Source organism: Chiloscyllium plagiosum, unplaced genomic scaffold (assembly GCF_037043375.1).
Source record: "Chiloscyllium plagiosum isolate Xiang-an unplaced genomic scaffold, Cpla_swu_hap1 HiC_scaffold_1, whole genome shotgun sequence".
In the NCBI taxonomy this organism is placed as follows: Eukaryota; Metazoa; Chordata; class Chondrichthyes; order Orectolobiformes; family Hemiscylliidae; genus Chiloscyllium; species Chiloscyllium plagiosum.
The window spans coordinates 105,232,085-105,249,990 of record NW_028270139.1 but is presented as its reverse complement, the minus strand read 5'-3'; the positions used below and the strand labels follow the sequence as shown (position 1 = coordinate 105,249,990).

General features: G+C 40.8%; 1 protein-coding gene across 4 annotated transcripts in view; it reads left to right on the top strand.

Annotated features, from left to right (window-relative positions):
* Positions 1-17,906, top strand: part of setbp1 (SET binding protein 1) — a 306,474-nt gene that overhangs the window by 1,064 nt on the left and 287,504 nt on the right. For all 4 annotated transcript variants that reach the window (XM_087989586.1, XM_087989591.1, XM_087989595.1 and 1 more), the window contains exon 2: positions 17-586. In XM_087989586.1, the coding sequence (XP_087845712.1) occupies positions 140-586 (447 nt within the window). In that variant the 5' untranslated portion in view covers positions 17-139. The remainder of the gene's footprint in view (positions 1-16; positions 587-17,906) is intronic.

The window sequence follows — 17,906 nt, the reverse complement described above, 5'->3', positions numbered from 1 at the left end:
CTATTTTTGTTTCCAGATTGCAGTTTTTATTTTGTTTTGTTTGGGGGATCGGATTACTCTGGAGTAACGGAGGACACTGAGAAGTGCTGAGTGCTGCTCTTTCCACAGCCCCCTGTGCCTCTCACAGACGCTGAGTGAGATGGAGCAGAGGGAGACGGCGATGGGCTGCAGGCAGAAGCCGGCTGATGGGGATTTTCGATCGGCTGGCTGCACTGCCAAGTCCGCAGTCTCTCCGGGAGCCTTGATGCAGTCGCCCAGGAGCCAGATGAACGGGGGGAGGCTGGATCCGGACGACGAGGAGAGCGCCTGTGGTAGCCAGGACTCCAACTCCAACACAGACAGCGATAAATCAATGCAGGGAGACGGCCTGGAGGAACACGAGTTTTCTATCAAAGAGGCGAACTTCACAGACGGCAGCCTGAAACTCAAGATCCAGACCACCAAACGGCCCAAGAAACCTCCCAAGAACCTGGAGAACTACATCTGCCCTCCGGAGATCAAGATCACCATCAAACAGTCAGGGGATCAGAAAAACTGCAGGTCGAGCAAAAGTAACAAGGTGTCAAAAGAAGATGAAAAGAAAAAGGTAAGAGGCTCACAACTATCCCAACTTCCTTTTGTGTTTACACTGCATCCTGATTCGTATTTTGATAGGCGATAAACATGTTTTTACAAGATGGTCGATACCCCTTGTTATGACTGCGGGGGTGGGGGGAAGCAATGGGAATCAGGTGGCTACAGACGCTCCCATATTAGCATGTAGCCATTTAGGATGTAATACTTGTTTTGCGGTAACCGTCTGTTCAATACACATGCATCTTCATTAAGCATCTCTAATAACCTCTAGGACGGGTTTGAATATTTACTGAATTCTATGAAGCTAGTCACCTTGATAGAGTGTGTCATCCCAATAATTTGGAAGTATATTCATAAACCACTACTAAAAATTACACGAAACTGAAATTCTGTGCCGATATTACTCCCTTTTATTCATTGGAATGAGTTGTTAAATTAGTATGATTTTAGACTAAGTACAGTAAATATTTACTTCAGAGTTGGAGGAGGAATAATTTCGTGCTACTTTGTGGTGGAATAAATGTTGATCTTGTTGGAACAGACCATGGGTATGGGAGAAGGTTGAGTTTTGATACTGTAACCACCCCAGAGTGATCATGTTCATTTCACAGGGTCATTAAACGTTGTACTAAATGTTCAGCTGGTGCTTTCAGTGTGCAGTTTTCACCCTTTCTCATAATTTGGTTTTGTCCTGTGCTCAGTCCTAAAAATGTTATGTTCTCAGTTCGAATTTGGCATCCTTCTTGGTTGGAACTTTGCCTTCCCAGGCACCAGTTTAGGGCCTTTTGTGAGGTTAATTCTGGCACCGAACTCACATTTACAAGTTTGATTAATATAAGTTTTACTTTTAGAATTCAATCTTTAGTGTAGTAAGTATAGTTACACAGTCTCACAGAGCTGCATTTTATGAGGTATAACATTGTTTTTGTTCAAATTGTCTCTTAATTTTGAATATATTGGTATTGCCCAGCAACATAAGACACTAACAAGGTGACATTAGTTATGTCTGACATCACTCTCCAAGCATCTGCCCATCAGTGCTCCGTTATCTGTGATCAAGGATGCCCTGCTGTGCCTATAGTGTAAACAGGCAGGCTCTGCTGATTATCTTAGTAATACCTGGAGTGAACTATACTGGAGTCATTCTGGAGTTTTTCTATGAATTAGGGCCATACAGTATTACTGTTAAATTTGATTTTGACAGTGCTGTAGGAACTAAAAATCTGAATAATTTTGCAGTGTCAATGTTTGTAAATTTTGTAAGATTTCTATTTGTGTGTGAGTAGCTTTTTCTCCATGCGACTAAGGAGACTCTGATTAATCATTATTGTCTTCTGTGATGTACAGAGTTAGATTTTAAAATTCAAGAGGGCACTGGGGAAATCTGAGTTTGAATAGCAACATTTTTATGGACTGGAAGTGGTTTACTGTATTACTCAGTATTGCAAAGGATGAAATAATACTGACCTTCTTAAAGGGTCTTTTCTGTGGTTAAAATGCATTTGTGGTGGAGCACTTAAAAGTTATAGTTCCCAGCCGAGCTATATTGTATTGTCCTTTTAGAATCTTTGCACAAGGGAATTGTGAAAATAGGAAGCCTCAAGCTATAGTCGTAAATATATGAAGTATACATTTATTAGAAACCTTCCCCTTTAAATGTGAGTCTATGGCCTCCTACCCCACCCCCTTCCTAAAGCTAAATGTTTTACTATCAAGATTGTGTCTTGGCTCATAGTGCAATGGAAGTAATTGGAACCAGTCTGTGCTGGTCAGGGCAGATTGTAAAAATCCAATTCTGTGGCATGTTGGGGAAATAGTATATAATTTACTCTGTTCTATTTGATCTCCTTATACAAAATTTTTAATACATAAATATTTCTAGCACAGCAAACCTGTATAAGTAGGATTTTAAATAAAATATTGTATACTTTTGATAAACTCATTGCAACTTGTTAAAAATTATCCAGGGAATGCTCACAAAAGTAGTTTTGAATTCCAGCATATCAGTTTCATGAATTTCATTAGCTTATAAAAGGTGAAACTTACTCGTAGTTAATTTATTTATCATGTTTCAAATTACTCCCCCTTGTATGTCGATGTTTGTGGTTATTAGCCTATTGCTGTGTGTTACAGTGCACACAAATAAATATAAATGTTTTCTAATTTTAGCATAGAATTCAGTGCTGATTTGAAGTTCAAATTTGGATTACAGATTTATCATTCTGCAGGCCTGATGTGAAAAGGATCCAAATAGACTATTTATTACAAAGATAGTTTATCAATTTCATTTGAAGTTGGTGAAAAATTTAGATGTTAAGAGTCACAGAACTATCCAGTCACATGATGTATTGTTTCACTCTGAATATGATATTGGAAACAGCATTCATTCCTTGATAGCCTGGAATTGTTTTGCTTGAGACTGGAAAAACAAAATAGCATAGGCATTTAAAGTTTTGCTAACAATGTCAAAATCGGTATGGGCCAGGAACTCATCTAAATGTGTTGTAGGAAGCCAAGTTTGCAAATAATCTTGGTCAATCTCAGACTGTCGCTAAGGAGAAGCTATTTTATGGCCTTTTGCCTCTGGTAAATTTATGGATCCAAAGATGCACAGGTTAGGTGGATTAGCCATGCTAAATTGCCTATAGTATCTAGGAATGTACGACTAGGTGGAGTAGGCATGGGAACTCAGGGTTGATGCACACCCACTCCCTTCCCTTTTTGGATCTACAGTATTAGATTTCTCTTGAATCTTCTTTGTTGCAAGGAGTACCACCCTCAACTGGCTAACGGAACCCTATCCATGATTCTTGGAACTATTCTAGTAAACCTCCTTTGAACCCTTTCAAAGACTATTGGTGACCACAACTAGATGCAGCATTCCAGATGGGACATACTGCCGATAAAACTACCAATACAAATTCTTATTGACCTCATCTGGAATTTATTCAGTGAAGATATTAGGGTAATAGGTATTATTAAAAAAAATACACACCTTTTATTACTGGTAGTTAGTTGTCTTAGTGCCAATGGAGGTGAGAGGGAGCTCAAAAAATTGTACACCTTCCTAACAAGAAATGACTGTGAAATGGTGAAATTGGCGTTTAGTGCAGTGTCTTATTTTGAGCTCATTTTGAAAGGTAAATGTCAGTATTTAAGATTGGATGTATAATTGGTGTACAACAGAAACTTGGATGCATTTTCAAAACTGAGGAAGGCCGGATAGATCTTAAAGTTTTGTTTACTTCTTTGTTAAGTAATGCATTTTTTGGTGTTAAGTAGTGGTTGCGTCTGCTATGCTTTCATCTTTAGATGTGGACTCTGCTCCAACCAAAACTGATGGGATGAGACTCCTCTCCTTATTGACTCTAAGCAATTTCCAGGCAATGACGTTGGGAACCTTTAACATAATTGTAATATGTATAAAATCTGCAGTGCTGGGCTGCACCAATTTAGCATTAAGACCAGCAGTCCAAACTCAATGAGACCACAGGATGACTAATGTTGAAAATGAAAATAAAAATGTCATACTGCTATAGTGAGGGGTGATTTTCTGAACTTGGGACTGACTGAGCGTATTGTTTGGATGGAATAAAGGGCATTTTACTCTACATCTGATGATATATGTGATTTGCAGATGCTTGTTGTCCAGACTGGCAATGAGAAATGTTCCATTTCCCTGCATTAATGTCCCTTACCATGGCAATCAAAAAAATCCTTATTACAATAGTTTGCATTGTACTAAAGACATGTTCCTCCTCTTCACTTGTAAGTGGAGTAAAATCCTAAATGTTTCAATTCAAGTATGTTTTCAATCTCTGTCTCAGTTTGATGCACTTAAGGTTTCCTAGTAACATATGCACAGGTTTTGTTGCATGACTGATCTTGGCACTGTGGTACTTTAACATCTCATGAAGAAAAAACATGATTGACTGGCATCTTGGTAAAATGGCATGGCCAATCTGGGAATGATGGATGAAATAAAATATGCTACACACAATTGGTGCAGCTATTTGCAAAGTGGGAAGCGAGGTGGTCATGTATTTTATCTCTATACCTTCTGTATCTTGGCATGGACTAGATCTTTCTTTTCTAGTCCACATGCTGAATTGCAGCATTGCCTCTGTTATCTCTTGCCTCACTTGTTTTCCCTTCTTGATTGCATTGCTGCTTCATAATAGCAACAACATGAGACTAAAAATGGGAACCATACACTTAGCACAATGGTAGGAAAGTCAATAGGTGAGTCTCAGGCAGGGTGAAACAGATCTATAAATTCACTACAGACAAGAGGGCATAAAGTGGTCTCTCCCTGACCACTGTCTGAAGGTGAACTGGTAATTTGTAACCTTGGCGTTCTAAAACTCAAAAATGGAACTGCTGATCCATTTTTGATCCAATGCTAGGACTGAATAATTTTATCTCTGTAATATTTCCTATTTGTACCCATCTCTAAATTAATGTAATCTTAACTGCTGTTGAAACTCTCATCTATTTGTTATCTCTGAGCTTGATTTTTCTAATGCTATTCTGGCAGCTTGCCATCATACATAAATCTGAACTAATCCAAACCTTTGCTTTCTGTGTCCCAAGCTAGATCCTGTCCCGGTTATCCATCATCCTTATGTTCTCCAACCTACATTGGCTCCGAGTCCAAAAATGCATCCAGCTCAAAAAGCTCATCTTTGTTTTTAAATTATTTACAGCCTCCCTTAGCTGACAAATTGGATGCAAAATTGGTTTGATGGTAGGAAGCAGAGGGTAATAGTGGAAGGATGCTTATCGGACTGGAGGCCTATGATTCAGGGGTCAGTGTTGGGCCCATTGCTGTTTATTATTGATATGAATGATTTGGATGAGAATGTACAAGGCATGATTACTAGGTTTGCTGATGACACTAAAATAGGCGGTATCGTGGACAGTGAGGAAAGTTTTCAGAAATTGCGGTAGAACTTTGATCAACTAAGGAAGTGGGCTGAGAAATGGCAAATGGAGGTTAATATAGATTAGTGTGATGTCTTGGAAAGTCAAATCAAGGTAGGAGTTTCATGGCCTTAAGGAGTGTAGTGGAACAGAGGGATCTTGGAGTTCAGGTTCACAGTTCCCTGAAAATGGAGTCACAGGTAGACAGGAGAGTGAAGAAAGCTTTTGGAAAACTGGTCAGGGCATTGAGAATAGAAGTTGGGAAGTTATGTTGCAGTTTTCAGAACGTTGATGAGGCTGCACTTGGAGTATTGTGTTCAGTTTGGACATAGAGTCATGGAGATGTGCAGCATGGAAACAGACCCTTCAGTCCAACTCATCCATGACCTGATATCCCAACCCAATCTAGTCCCACCTGCCAATACCTGGCCCATATCCCTCCAAACCCTTCCTATTTATATACCCATCCAGATGCCTTTTAAATGTTGCAATTATGCCAGTCTCCACCACTTCCTCTGGCAGCTCATTCCATACACGTACCTCCCACTGCGTGAAAAAGTTGCCCCGTAGGTCTCTTTTATATCTTTCCCCTCTCACCCTAAACCTATGCCCTCTAGTTCTGGACTCCCCGACCCCAGGGAAAAGACTTTGTCTATTTATAGAATCCATGCCCCTCATGATTTTGTAAATCTCTATAAAGTCACCCCTCAGCCTCCAATGCTCCAGGGAAAACAGCCCTAGCCTATTCAACCTCTCCCTGTAGCTCAAATCTTCCAACCCGGGCAACATTAAATTTCTGAACCCTTTCAAGTTTCACAACATCTTTCCGATAGGAAGGAGACCAGAATTGCATGCAATATTCCAACAGTGGCCTAACCAATGTCCTGTACAACCACAACATGACCTCCCAACTCCTGTACTCAATACTCTGACCAATAAAAGAAAGCATACCAAACGCCTTCTTCACTATCCTATCTACCCGCAACTCCACTTTCAAGCAGCTATGAACCTCCAAGGTCTCTTTGTTCAGCAACAGTTATAGGAAGGATGCTATTAAACTGAAAAGAGAACAGAAGAAATTTACAGTGATGTTGCCTGGACTCAATGTTCTAAGTTATAGGGAGAGGTTGGACAAGCTAGGACTTCTTTCTTTAGAGCTTAGGAGACTGAAGGGGCACCTTATAAAGGTGTATAAGATCATGAAAGGCATGGATAGGGTGAATGCACTCAGTCTTTTCCCTGGGGTTGGGGAATCGAGGACAAGAGAGCATCAGTTTAAGGTTAAAGGGGAAAGAATAAAAGGGAACCTGAGGTGCAATGTTTTTACACAGAGAGTGGTAAGCATATGGAATGAGCTGCCAGCGGAAGTGGTTGAGGTGGGTACTTTAACAATATTTAAAAGACATTTGGACAAATACATTGATAGAGTCATAGAGTCCGACAACACGGAGATAGGCCCTTTGACCCAAACTGGTCCATGCCAACCAAAATATCCCTCCACACTATCGCCATTTCCCTGCACTTGGCTTATATCCTTTTAATCCTTTCCACTGGTGTTTTCATTCGCTTTGATGGTTATTATAGATGGTTATGATGTTATGATAAGATAGCCTGTACTGCTTGTGGTCAAGACAGTGACGGTGTTAGCAGTTTCATTTAAACAGAGGTTCTTTTTAAATGTTATTTTATGACCAAGCATTTACTGAGGTGGAACCTTTCTTTAAGAAGATCAGCCGACTGAGTTGGAAAAAAATATTTTTCTCCGTTTCAAAGCATTTTAACTTCTCACCTCATGAAATGATCATGACCTGTAGCAGGAGAGGTGTCAGCATCAGAACTACAGAACAACTTAAGAACTAGGGGCAGGAATAGGCAATTCATCTTCAGCCTCGGGACCCTCCAACCCCTGGGCATCAATGTGGATTTCATCAGTTTTCTCATTTCCCCTCCCCCCACCTTATCCCTGTTCCAACCTTCCAGCTCAGCATCGCCCTCAGGACCTGTCCCACCTGTCCATCTTCCTTCCCACCTATCCGCTCCATCCTCCCCTCCGACCTATCACCCTTACTCTCACCTCCATCCACCTATTGCACTTTCAGCTTCCCCCAGCCCCATCTCCCCTCCCATTTATCTCTCAGCCTCCTAGCCCACAAGCCTCATTCCTGATGAAGGGCTTTTGCCTGAAACGTTGATTTTCTCGCTCAACTTTCCGGTCCATAGCACTTCAATTCAAACTAATTTTAAAAAATGGTCCATCTCCTCCTTAAATATACTCCATGTCCAATGCATCTCTGGGGGAGTGAATTCCTCAGATTCACAACACTTTTCGAGAAGTAATTCTCCTCATCTCTGGTTTAAATCTGCTACCTCTTATCCTAAAACTATGACCTCTCCTTCGAGATTGCCTCACATGAGGAAACACCTTCTCTACATCTACTTTGTCAATCTGCTTTGGCATCTTTTATACCTCAATCAAATCCACTGCCATTTTTATAAACTTCAGATAGTGTAGGCTTAAACTTCTCAATCTCTTTCGTCTTTGGCTCCTGTTGAGTTGTTGTGTCTGAGAAGTTGCTGCCTGGAATTACTTACTGACTCCAGTTTCCTGGTGTTGTAAAATTCTGGAATGTGTCCATTATTGGGCAGGTCTTCCTAACTGATTGAATATTCTTATACTGCTAAGATTGCAATTTGACTCAAGCAGTCTGATTCCATCAACAAAGTTAAATGATGAAATGAAAAAAAACAGTTTATCAGTTATCAGCACTTGGGATTGAGGTTGAGAATCATAGAGTCTCTATAGTGTGGAAGCAGGTCATTTGGCTTAGCGAGTCTACACTAACCCTCAAACGAACATCCCACCCAGACCCAAATTCCTGCATTTCCCGTGGCCAAATCCACTTAGCCTGCTTATCCCTGAACACTATGGGCAATCTATCATGGTCAATTCACCTAAACTGTACATCTTTAGACTGTGGGAGAAAACTGGAGCACTCAGAGGAAGTCCCCACAGACAGTCACCCAAGGATGGAATTGAACCTGGGTCCCTGATATTGTGAGGCCGCAGTGCTAACCACTGAGCCATTTTCAGTTTGATTTTGTATAGAGTTTCAAGGCAATGTTGTTTTATAAACAATCCTTCCTTGCATAATTTGGTTTTTGCATCTTTCCCCCCTTAACTATATGTGAAATTCTCCTTAATCACTAACATTCCACTTCCATTAGCCACTGTTGACTCTGAAGGATGACATTGAATCATTTTGTAATTCACCACTTGGGAGTACAAGTATTACTTTGTTTAAACTTGTTCTCTCGTGGTAGCAGAGGTTAAAGTTCCCTCTGTCAACTTCCTCAACTGTAGCTTTCATCCCTCTTTTCAGATGCTCCTTAAAGCCTACTGCTTTGCAAAGCTTTTTGTCATCTTGCCACATATCTCCTTATCTGTTTGATGCCAAACTTTGATTGATATAACTCTCATTGTGTCTTGGAACATTTTACAGCTTTGAAGATGATATTTGCAAATTGTTGTTATTGTTAATATATATGTGAAACTGCAGGCTGGCTGTGAGATCATTGGAGTAATTGGACTACCTTTAAAAATCAGACTTTTACTGAGACCTGGCAAGAGATCGACTTATTTCTGGACTTCTCTCCATAAATGTGTGATTAAAAAAAGTAAGGAGTTATTTGCTGAGGTAAAAAGGCATGATATTTGTTAAATAAAGCACTTTCTATTTGTAAACACTGGCATTAGATATTGTATGGAAATCTGTATCCTTTAGCAAACTTTGGAATGACTGAGTGATAAATAGCCAAGTAATCATCATGTTGGAAAGTGGAAGAAAATAAAAATAAAAAAAAACTAACAGAAATAACAACAATGACAGTGTATTGGAGTTCAACATAGAAGGTCACTCATTCAAATCACTACTGCCTGAAACTATTCCAATTTGGGCAGTGTGTGTTCATGTAAGCCAGTTTGCTAGATGGAGCTGTTGGGTGACATTGTGACTCTGCTGGCAGAGCTGTTGTTAACTTTCTTAAAAGAAAATGTGAAACATAAAGTTCAACAAGTGAGAATAATTGACTGGTTAGGCTGGGAAGAAAACTAAAAAAAAGACAGGAACTAAAAAAGATAGAATATAATTATAAAATCTGAACTCCCAACATTATAGGCGCGAGATTTTATTTGACATCCATGTGTGTTGCAAATCATTCAACTGACTGCGTGAAGATGTAGTGTTAGTCTAGGTCGACAGGATTTTGGATTAGTTCTTTGGCAAAGCTGATTACATAAATTCAAAGAATTGCTGTTGCTACTGTAATCTGTTACATGTAAACACAACTGAACCGTTAATATGCTATCGACCTCTGATCTCAGACGTGTAACTGAACTCGGCTGTGCGTCATTGGGAGTAAACACTCTCGGACCAATTACTGCCCATTGATTCAGGAAATTGCAAATGATACTTACTTGGTGACTATCCTCATTTTAAAAGGCTTTATGTGTTTACGCTTGGACTATTTATTGGTCATAAATGTTTACTATTTTCCCAGTGCTAAGTAATTTGGTATGGGTCAGCTCTCTTATTCTCTTGGTACATTACTAACTGACTTCACACTTGTGATTGCTGCAGAACTGTTGACTTCTATTGACATTATGACATTAAATATTGGACGATGGACAGCCTTAATGTACTTTTTCCTGAACAGAGACAGCAGTTTCCAAAAATAAACTGAAAAACATTTCAGAAGGAGCTCGTCATAACTGTTGGAAAGAATGCAAAATTCGGTTTGTTGTGTTAGACAGCAATGTAATAAAACATAGGATAAAAAGCTACATGTGTGAAAGTAGGTGTAAAATAAGGAAGTCATTACAAAACTTTGTTGGCTAAATATTAATGTTCTGAGCAATTTGTAGCCTTCAGAATATTCAGTGAGTGTTTTGCTTTTATTAGATTGAGCATTCAATTACTGTATTGGACTTTATTTGGCCCTCAGCAAAATGAGTGCTTTATAAGGAACTGACCTGCTTAACATTGTCAATGGGTTGAAGTATTCTGACCATTTAAAGAGACAAAGAACAAGTGATTCCATGTGATTCAACATTAGACTTGGGAACTGCCACAAATTAGTGGGGAAAATAAAACTGTTCCTTAAATTGTCCTGCACATTTTCAAAGTTGAAAAGAAATGACAAAACATTCCCGTTGAATTCTTGTCTTTTTCTTGGCCTACTTAATGCATATATTTTAGAACAATACTAAATATTTGTCAGACTATGACAGAAAGTTTGCACAGAGGTTTCGGCTCTGATAGTGGAGAGCATTGTGACCAAACTCTGAAGAGTGCTGTAGACATACTTTTAAATGTTATTGTTGAGAATTGCATATATAATCTTACCCGGCAAAGAGCTGTTGCTGCTACTGCTGCTGCTATGCAACATTACTGAATGCTTTGGGCTTCAGTGGTCAACATATTCAGGTCATGGCTTTCCTGATTTTTTTTGATGATTAATTTTAACACCTGGAATTTGATAACGTTGTGAACCAGCAGATCACATCTTTGATTGATATTCTTGTTGAAAGAAACTGCAAACTGTAACCTGTATTTTGAAAAATGTTCTTTTTAAGTTCTTTATGACTCATTTATTTCAAATGCATTCTTAAAGCAAGCGACTCATGCTTATTTTATCAAAGCAGTCATTGAACGTGGGTGTTGTTGACAAGGCCAGCATTTATTGCCCAGCCTTAATTACCCTTCTGAAATTGATGGTGAACTGCCACCTGGAGCTGCTACAGTTCTTGTAAATATCAAACACTCTTGTGGTGCTTATGGGAGAGAAAGCAGGATTTTGATTCAGTGATAATGAAAGAACAGCAAGTCAGCTTGGTATGCAACTTGGCTGGGAATCTACAGGTAGTATTCTGAAGTGTTCCTGTTCTTCCAGCTGGGGTTTCTACGGTGCTGTTGACGTAGCGTTTGTGGGTAGGGTAAATAGGCAAAGTCTTTTCCCTGGGGTCAGGGAGTCCAGAACTAGAGGGCATAGGTTTAGGGTGAGAGGAGAAAGATATAAAAGAGACCTAAGGGGCAACGTTTTCACACAGAGGGTGGTACGTGTATGGAGTGAGCTGCCAAAGGATGTGGTGGAGGCTGGTACAATTGCAACATTTAAGAAGCATCTGGATGGGTATACGAATAGGAAGGGTTTGGAGGGATATGGGCCGGTTGCTAGCAGGTGGGACTAGATTGAGTTGGGATATCTGGTCGGCATGGACGGGTTGGACCGAAGGGTCTGTTTCCATTCTGTAAATCTCTATGGAGACCAAATGCCCACTGTGCCTTTACCCTTCTCAATATCCTACCTTCTATGGCCTTGTTCGTCTTCAGCAAATGCATTGCCTTCCAGATCATGAGACTGAACTGCATTTGCCACTTTTCGGTCCACCTGACCAATCCACAGGTATACTACTATACTCTATAACTCTCTTCCTCACTATCATCCACATGCTTTATTTTCATATCGTCTGCAAATTTCTTAATCACGCCCTCCAAATTTGCATCTAAGTAACAGATATCTACCATGAAGAGCAAGGGACACAATGCTGAACTGTTGAGGACCACGGCAAAAAGCTTTCCAGTCACAAAAGAACAGCCACCATTAGCCTTTTCTTCCAAACCTTGAAGTAATTTTGCATTAAACATAACACCTTTCCCCATCGATGCCATAAGCTTTCAAACCTCTGACCACATTACTATGAGTGATCTTGTGAAAAACATGGCTTAAAACCATGTAGACTATCTGAAATGCACTATTCCTTCTCAACTTTCTCTTCATCAAAAACCAAATCAAGTTAGTCAGACAATTTATACTGTTGCCTGGACTATTTTCAAACTGTTTGCTTATCATTGAAAATAGGCTGCCTGAACCATAATTACAGAGACTATCACTCCCTGGAAGTTACGTCATTAACAGCCCTCAAGCTGGTAGCTAGAGAAGGTTAGACAATCAGATTAGAGCTTGCGGCCCATCCAAAGGCAGACCAGAAATCAGATGGATCTGTTAATCGTCTCCATGCCACTGGCATCATGTCAACCAGCAGCACGCCCACCCTACCACAATTTTATCAATAGCAAGAGGCTTTGGGTTATCTGCCCACTTCTGGCCTAACTGGGGATCTTAACTGGGGAATCAATCTCTAGTTAAGGACCTCATCCTGCTAATGCAGGATATAGGAGAGGCCTATGCCCAACACAAAATCTGGCAGGTTTGATCCTGATAGTGTTGGCCAGTGTAAGGGGGCAGGTTATGTCTCATTGCCAGGCCATTGCGCCAATCATTGGCTTCTTACTTTCACCGAGATTTTGTATGCTGCTTAATGCTTTCTGCAGTATCGGGCTTCCATTTGACATAAGCTTCTATAAGTTCTTTGAAAGATCATCAATGAATGCCTGCCATTTATCTGCCCTGGTTCATCACCGTGTTCCTCTCCAAGCCACACACCAACCTGACTCAGAAATGTACAATTTTTTTTTTCTCTACTGCTGGGTCAAAATCCTGGAATTCCTTTCCTAACAGCACTGTGGATGTACCTAAACAATATGTGCCCAGATTTCTTTTCATGTGAAAAAGCTTCCCACTCAATTTATATCAGTGGTGTGCTTTGGGATCCTGAGGACATTCAGATTTAAGTACATCTTCAATCCATACACAGGAAATTTAAACTCAATTTTACTGACCACAGATTTCTGAATGATTGACCAGGAACACACAGAATTGGGCTGTTTACACTATCAGCACCTATTCTTTGAGAGTACAGAAGGTGGGGTACCTGGAAACCAGCACATTACTTTATCTGACTTACTGTTCCTGGAATAGACAGTGATAAATTAATTTGTGCCTCTGAAGAGCACTGATGTAAATTTTCAAATATTTCTGTTCCTAACGTACTCACATCCTCATCTGATACAAAGCAGTTTCCAGCAAAGTTGCATGTTAAATTCTCCATTGGATACGGAGCTAAACTGAACAAATAGTGCAGGGAGATCCATCTAGTGCTGCTTTATCATTGACCTATGTTCTATCATGAAGACAAAAGAGATGTTTGCTGATGGCTATACAGTGGTCAATAACATTCACAAGTCCTTAGGTAGTGAAGCAGTCTATACTCGCAACATCAATTCCTGGACAGCATTGAGGCTGTATTGACAACCAACAAGCAACATCTGTGCCACACTAATGTCAGGCAGAAACCATATCCAACAAAAGAGAACCAAACGCCTCTGCTTCACACTCATTGGCATTATCATTGTTGAATCCACCAGCATCAAATTCAAGGGAACTTCACCATTGAACAGAATTCCATCTCGCCTGATCTCATAAACAAGGTATCCACAAAAATAAAGGTCACAGACAGTATATTCTCTGATAAGTTACTCATCTCCAGACTCTTCAAAGTCTTGCCAGCTGCTACAAGGTGTAACATGCATATGGCACTGCTATTACCTCAATCTGATGAAATCTTCTCCATTTGTCTGAATGAATACACATCCAAAGGCACTCAAGAAGTTTGACATTATCCAAAGTTAAAAAACCATCAATCCAATCCATTATCTTTTAAGTAATATTTAAGTTTAATTCTTCCATTACCAGCATACAGTGATGTTGTATAACATATACAGATTGCACAACATATGCTACAGCAACTTCGTAGTGTAATAGAGATGTACATCATGAAAACAGACCCTTCGGTCCATGCCGACCAGATATCCCAACTCAATCTAGTCCCACCTGCTAGCAATCGGCCCATATCCCTCCAAATCCTTCCTATTCATATACCGATCCAGATGCTTCTTAAATGTTGCAATTGTACCAGCCTCCACCACAACCCCTAGCAGCTCATTCCATACACGTACCACCCTCTGCGTGAAAAAGTTGCCCCTTAGGTCTCTTTTATATCTTTCTCCTCTCAACCTAAACCTATGCCCTCTACTTCTGGACTCCATGACCCTAGGGAAAAGACTTTGTCTATTTATCCTGTCTATGCCCCTCATAATTTGGCTAACCTCTATAAGGTCACCCCTCAGCCTCCGATGCTTCAGGGAAACCAGTCCCAGCCTGTTCAGCCTCTCCCTGTAGCTCAGATCCTCCAATCCTGGCAACATCCTTATGAATCTTTTCTGAACCCTTTCAAGTTTCACAACATCTTTCCGATAGGAAGGAGACCAGAATTGCACGCAATATTCCAACAGTGGCCTAACCAATGTCCTGTACAGCTGCAACATGACCTCCCAACTCCTGTACTCAATACTCTGACCAATAAAGGAAAGCATGCCAAATGCCTTCTTCACTATCCTATCTATCTGCGACTCCATTTCAAGGAGCTATGAACCTGCACTCCAAGGTCTCTTTGTTCAGTATATAATGTATACACTTATACCATTAACTGTATAAGTCCTGCTAAGATTTGCTTTCCCAAAATGCAGCACCTCGCATTTATCTGAATTAAACTCCATCTGCCACTTCTCAGCCCATTGGCCCATCTGGTCCAGATCCTGTTGTAATCTGAGCTAACCCTCTTCATTCTCCACTACACCTCCATGCTCACACATCCTTGAAAGTAGCAGGACAGGAAGATCAAATAGTTTAGCTGGCATACAGGATACCTTTGTTTATTTGCCGAGGTCAAGAATGTGAAAGCAGGCACATTATGCTTGACCTATACAAAATAATAGTTGGACCGCAGCTGCAGTACTGCTGCATTTCTGATCACTGTATTACAGGATGGAGGGGATTTATGAGGATGTGGCCAGAAATGGAGAATTGTAAAGAGGAATAAAGATTAGATAGGTTGGTGCTTGATTTCTTTGAAATAAAGGAGTCTCAGGTGAGGTTTAATTGAATGTTACAAATTACAGAGGATCCTAAACAGAATATAAGGAAAGATCTATTTCTGTTAGCAGTGAGGTGAATAACCAGAGGTCATAGATTTAAAGTAATTGGTCAAAGGATTGGAGGAGAGTTGAGGAGAATTATTTTATGGACAGGACCTGTAGCTCACTGCTTGAAAGGCTGAAATAAGCAGAAGCACATTGCATTTCAAATAACACTTTGATTTGTACTTTAGCTACCCACAGGGCTGTGGATCAAACCTGAAAGGTGAGATTCGTGGCTGGCATAGACACAATAGTTGAATGGTTTTCTCGTTGTGAATAATCTATGTTTCATGCTTCTATATTCTGAATTTCAGTGGAGCACAAATCTTCAACAAAATAGCTGGAGTGTTGTCAGAGCCTGTAGGCTTTGCTGTAACCAAAGCACTCAACCATTTCTTGATCTCACTTGGATTGAATTGAATTGGCTGAAGACTGTATTTTCTCTGTTGGTGGGATGAGATGAATCATCCACTGCATAGTTCTTGGTGAAATTAGCTGAAGATCTTTGTGGATCAGGATTTAGTGACTACCACAAAGTGACATCCTTCATCATGAAGTGCGTTGAGAGGTTAGTAACTCCAGCCTCCCAGATTGCCTTGATCCGCTTCAATTTGCTCATTGTCACAATACCATGGCAGAAGCCATTGCCCTGGCCTGACTAATCTCTGGAACATCTGGATCACAAGGACACCTATGCCAGATTCCTACTTATTGATGTGTGCTCCACTTTCAACACCATAACTCCAACAAAACTCATCTCCAAACTCCGAGGCCTACATCTCTGCTATCCCCTCTGCAACTCAACTTCCTGACCAGCAGATTGCAACCAGTGAACATAGGCAACAACATCTCCTTCACAATAATCTTCAACACTGGTGCTCCATCAGGCTGCATACTCCTTTGTCCTACTGTACATCTTCTCCACTCATGACTATGTGGCCAAATTCAGCTCTGACTTCATTTACCAGTTTGCTCATAATAGCACCGTAGTGGGTCAGATCTCAAATAATGATGAGACAGAGTGTAGAAAGGCGATAGACAGCTTAGTGGAATGGTGTAATGACAACAATATCTCTCTTAATGTCAGCAAAATAAAGGGCCTCATCATCAACTTCAGGAAGTGGAGTGTAGGACATGCCCCTGTATGTATCAATGGTGCTTAGGTGGACGTGGTTGAGAGCTTCAAGTTCCTAGAATTAAATATCGCCAAGAATCCATCCTGGTCCATCCACCTCAACGCTACAATCAAAAAACCAACATCTCTACTAAGGAGGCTAAGGAAATTAAGCGTGTCCACAATGACTCATCACTTTTTATAGATGCACTATAGAGCAGGGGCAGCACGGTGGCTCAGTGGTTAGCACTGCTGCCTCACAGTGCCAGGGATCCAGGTTCGAGTCCAGCCTCGGGCGACTGTCAGTGTGGAGTTTGCACATTCTCCCTGTGTCTGTGTGGGTTTCCTTCCACAGTCCAAAGATGCGCAGGTCAGGTGAATTGGCCATGCTAAATTGCCCATAGTGTCGGGTGCATTAGTCAGAGGGAAATGGGTCTGGGTGGATTACTTTTCGGAGGGTCGGTGTGGACTTGTTGGGCTGAAGGGGAATCTAATCTAACACATTTTATCTAATTGCATAACAGCTTGATATGGCAACTGATCTGCCCAAGACAGCATGCAATTATAGACAGTTGTGAATGCAACCCAGTCCATCCTTCCATTGACTCCATTTGCCTTGGTAAAGCAGACAACATAATCAAAGACCCCTCCCAGCCCTCTTTCATCAGTCAGAAGATACAAAGGTTTACAAAATTATGAGGGGCATGGATAGGATAAATAGACAAAGTCTTTTCCCTGGGGTCGGGGAGTCCAGAACTAGAGGGCATAGGTTTAGGGTGAGAGGAGAAAGATATAAAAGAGACCTAAGGAGCAACTTTTTCACGCAGTGGGTGGTACGTGTATGGAGTGAGCTGCCAGAGGATTGGTGGAGGCTGGTACAATTGCAACATTTAAGAGGCATTTGGATGGGTATATGAATAGGAAGGGTTTGGAGGGATATGGGCCGGGTGCTGGCAGGTGGGACTAGATTGGGTTGGGATATCTGGTCAGTATGGATGGGTTGGACCGAAGGGTCTGTTTCCATGCTGTACATCTCTATGACTCTATGTACCAACAGGTTCAAGAGTAAGGTCTTCCCCACAATTATCAGACTTATGAGCGGACGTCTGGAATAGTAGAGTTGATCTTTCTCAGCATCTTCCCTGGAGCTGTATTCTGCATTCTGTTCTATTAGGTAAAAACAATGACTGCAGATGCTGGAAACCAGATTCTGGATCAGTGGTTGCCTGTCCTCGGATGCTGCCTGAACTGCTGTGCTCTTCCAGCACCACTGATCCAGATTCTGTTCTATTACCCTAATGTACTTATGTATTCTTCTAGTTAGCACGCAATAGAATAACTTTTACTGTATCTCAATA